The sequence below is a fragment of the Lipotes vexillifer genome, unplaced genomic scaffold (assembly GCF_000442215.2).
Source record: "Lipotes vexillifer unplaced genomic scaffold, Lipotes_vexillifer_v1.1 scaffold184, whole genome shotgun sequence".
NCBI classification, from domain to species: domain Eukaryota; kingdom Metazoa; phylum Chordata; class Mammalia; order Artiodactyla; family Lipotidae; genus Lipotes; species Lipotes vexillifer.
Genome location: NW_006783561.1, coordinates 537471 through 541317, shown reverse-complemented (window position 1 = coordinate 541317; position 3847 = coordinate 537471). Strand labels below are relative to the sequence as shown.

Here is a 3847-nt window from a genome sequence, read left to right as displayed (position 1 = left end):
TTCCCTACAAAATAGACGGTTTGATGGGTTTCCTTTGTTTCTTTGTTCTATTTATTTATGTCATTTGATCTAGTTCAGAGTGTGGAGAGAGAGCCCTCTCCTTAGGGTTTTACTGTGAAGGTCAGTGGATTCAGCTAAGTAACAAGAAAACAACCACACTTTACATTTGTATAACTGTTTTAGTTTATCCAAGTATATTGACATCCATCATCACATGTGGTATCACATCAGATAGACGAGACCATTTATCAAGAAACTAAGGTCAGAGAGAAGAGGGGAGTCTTGCCCCACATCACATGGCTGGGAAGGGTCAGAGCCAGAATTTGAAGTCTCTAGATTTCTTATCTAGAGATTTTCCCCTACAATAATTTCCATTGTCTTTTCCAGTTAAAGTCTATATAACTATGTATGGAAATTCCGTTTGAGAGCTAGGACATTTACTTCTTGTGGTTTATTTTTGTGCCATAAAACACATTTGTATTTAATGTGTCTTCTGAGCAGCCAGCCTGGGAACTTTGCCACCGTCATCTCACAGCAGCAGTTGGCTCACTGTGCGCCAGTTTCCTCTGTCGCCTGAGCAGCTGGGCTTGGTCCCTGGCAGCAAAGCTGTTGGGATCTTGTCAAAAGAAGAAGCTTGCCTCCCAGCGTCTCTCCTAGTACCTGCCTCAGCTACCGTGTGCATATTCGTAGCTGTGGCTGTAACTAAACTAGTCAGCTCTTGCTGGAAGTGTGGACATTTCAACAGAGAGCTTTCTATGTAAGTGATGCCTTGACCATCTGGCTCTCACCTTCCTGTCTGGCCCTTGCCAAATTTCTTTACCACAAAAAGCAGTTCCATATTTGCTAAGGCTTCTAGTTTCTACTTTTTCAGTTTCCTTTTTTTCAATTTCGGTTTTTAGCCACTTACCTATGTCATCTTTCCCCCTCCTGATTCCAATATTTTATGTCAGTCTGTTAAATAAGGCAGACTCAACAATTGGATGACATCTATGATTTTGTGGAAGGGATGTTTCAATGAGATTTTGAGATTAATACCCCAAATGAGATAGGGGTTAAAAAGGAAAAAAGAGGCAGGAGTTGGGGGAAGGAGACCATGTAAAGAGAAATCGGGTGAGGGAGACCATGGGAAACTCAGGAATTTCTGAATGGGGCACTTCAGTAAAAAATAAATAAATAAAATGTTTCTATGAGGTTGACTCTTCATATGAATTACGGGTATTGTGAAAATTATCATATCTGATTATTGACTTTTGACATATGTTTCTCTAGCAATTTGAAACTGACACTTCCTCAGGAAATGCTTGTCAGTTTTATTTTTTAACATCAAAGGCTATCTTCAAAGTAAAAATGTACTTTCACACAGAATTCTTATAGATTTTCCTGAAAAAAAAAATGTGGTCAACCTATTCCTTGGACAATCAAAGCCAGCCAATTGCATTAATTATCATTCTTTATTCATTACAAGCCCTCTGGCAATTCTGTTTGGAACTGTTTATGCCAAAGTTCTAATAGCATTTGTGTCTGGATTTTGTTTTGTTTGAAACCAGTGAAGAGTTTAGGTAACTGTTAGAAAAAGAGCAGGGCCAGTGCTGGGATGTGAGTGGGTTTGCTAGTGAACCAGCTGAGGTGCCCCACACGCTTGCTTCAACTGCCTTCTTGTCTGGACTCTGAGCTCATCACTCTCAGCGTGGTGTCCATCACCCCTGGACAGAGCTGCCCCTGAATCTTTAACCAGCATCCCTCTCTCTACAAATCCCACTCAGACTGCTGCTTAGAAAAGCATGATTGAAGCCACATTTGGGTGCCTATGGTGAGCCAGCTAGTCACTCATCCTAGACCATCACAGACACTACCCACCTCAGCACAGTCAGATGCACGGCTCAAGGGCCAAGCAATCAAACCACTCTTTTTGCTCCCAAGCAGCTGACAGTTTTTGATTAAACTCAATGGTGCTTTAGTTTAATTTGGTCAAGAACAAACTCGAATGGTTTCATCATTGAACTTCCCAACTAGGTTTCTGTTGATCATCCCTAGACACCTCATCTCATAATAGTGAAAGGCCAAAAAAAAAAAAATTACCTTATCTTTTGGTGCCAACTGGTTTCAATATAATTGCATCAAATCCCCACTCATCTTATTTCCCTTAACTAATTGCCTCAAATTTGTTGTTTAATTTCATACCTGTTCTCCCAGTGGGAGAGTCACCTCTTCTGTAGGTGGAGGAAAACACGGGTTCCTTGGGTTCCAAAGAAGCCCTGCTTATTCACAAACTGAAATCCGTGATGTCTTACCTGAGCTCATTTTCAACACTGAATCCTTTCCTTCGAGCCAGCTCCATGAGGAAGGTTCTGCGGGTGGTTCCCATTTTCTTCTCCAAAATGAAAAGGACCAAATCTCCAAACTTGATGTCATAAGAAGGGGAGGCCATCGAGGCACCCACCTGCCTGGGTCTCTTCTTCCGAGGGCCTGAGGGGGCCACGTGCAGTGGATCCATGGGAAGAGACTGCTGCTGCCTTTGGCTGTGCCAACAAGTGGTGTCTCCAGAAGTGAGAGAGAGCCTGCCCCTCCTTCATAAGGAGCCCTGGTCATCTCACGGCTCTGCCCTGTTCATGACTTCCTGCTGAAGTTCCATGGGGAATTGCTACCTCTGTTCATTTGTCCAGTACAGAGATGATAATGGAAATGGTAAATTAACTTTTGTGTTCCTATGCATAATCTCATCAGATCCTCAGAATAACCTTTTGAGGAAGGTAGGGAAGCATCATTTTTCCCATGTTATTAATTAATTAATTAATTAATCTATTTACTTATTATAAATTTCTTGAGACCCCTCTTGTCTTTATTTATTTATTTTTTAACATCTTTATTGGAGTATAATTGCTTTACAATGATGTGTTAGTTTCTGCTTTACAACAAAGTGAATCAGCTATACATATACATATGTCCCCATATCTCTTCCCTCTTGCGTCTCCCTCCATCCCTCCCTATCCCACCCCTCCAGGTGGTCACAAAGCACCAAGCTGATCTCCCTGTGCTATGTGGCTGCTTCCCACTAGATATCTATTTTACGTTTGGTAGTGTATATATGTCCATGCCACTCTCTCACTTTGTCCCAGCTTACCCTTCCCCCTCCCCATATCCTCAAGTCCCATTCTCTAGTAGTTCTGTGTCTTTATTCCCGTCTTGCCCCTAGGTTCTTCATGACCATTTTTTTTTTTTTTTTAGATTCCATATATATGTGTTAGCATACAGTATTTGTTTTTCTCTTTCTGACTTACTTCACTCTGTATGACAGACTCTAGGTCCATCCACCTCACTACAAATAACTCAATTTCGTTTCTTTTTATGGCTGAGGAATATTCCATTGTATATATGTGCCACATCTTCTTTATCCATTCATCTCTCGATGGACACTTAGGTTGTTTCCATGTCCTGGCTGTTGTAAATAGAGCTGCAATGAACATTGCGGTACATGACTCTTTTTGAATTATGGTCTTCTCAGGGTATATGCCCAGTAGTGGGATTGCTGGGTCGTATGGTAGTTCTATTTGTAGTTTTTAAAGGAACCTCCATACTGTTTTCCATAGTGGCTGTATCAATTTACATTCCCACCAACAGTGCAAGAGGGTTTCCCTTTTCTCCTTGTCTTTATTTTTTGATGATTTTTAACCTGCCAAGTAGCTTGCATTCTCTTCCCCTCATAGATTAGCACTGCAATACATTGGATTTCTGTAGTTAGCATGGGTGTTATTCATCATGTATGGTTGTTTTGATTTTACATAAATGGCATTGTTATACTTCTCATCCTGATGGTCACCTTTTTCTTTTTCACTCAGAACTGTGTTTT

At 41.1% G+C, this 3847-nt stretch overlaps 1 protein-coding gene across 2 annotated transcripts in view; it reads right to left on the bottom strand.

Moving 5' to 3' along the window:
- Positions 1-2594, bottom strand: part of DNTT (DNA nucleotidylexotransferase) — a 36929-nt gene extending 34335 nt beyond the window's left edge. For both annotated transcript variants that reach the window (XM_007456186.1, XM_007456187.1), the window contains exon 1: positions 2292-2594. In XM_007456186.1, the coding sequence (XP_007456248.1) occupies positions 2292-2494 (203 nt within the window). In that variant the 5' untranslated portion in view covers positions 2495-2594. The remainder of the gene's footprint in view (positions 1-2291) is intronic.
- Positions 2595-3847: the final 1253 nt, after the last annotated feature.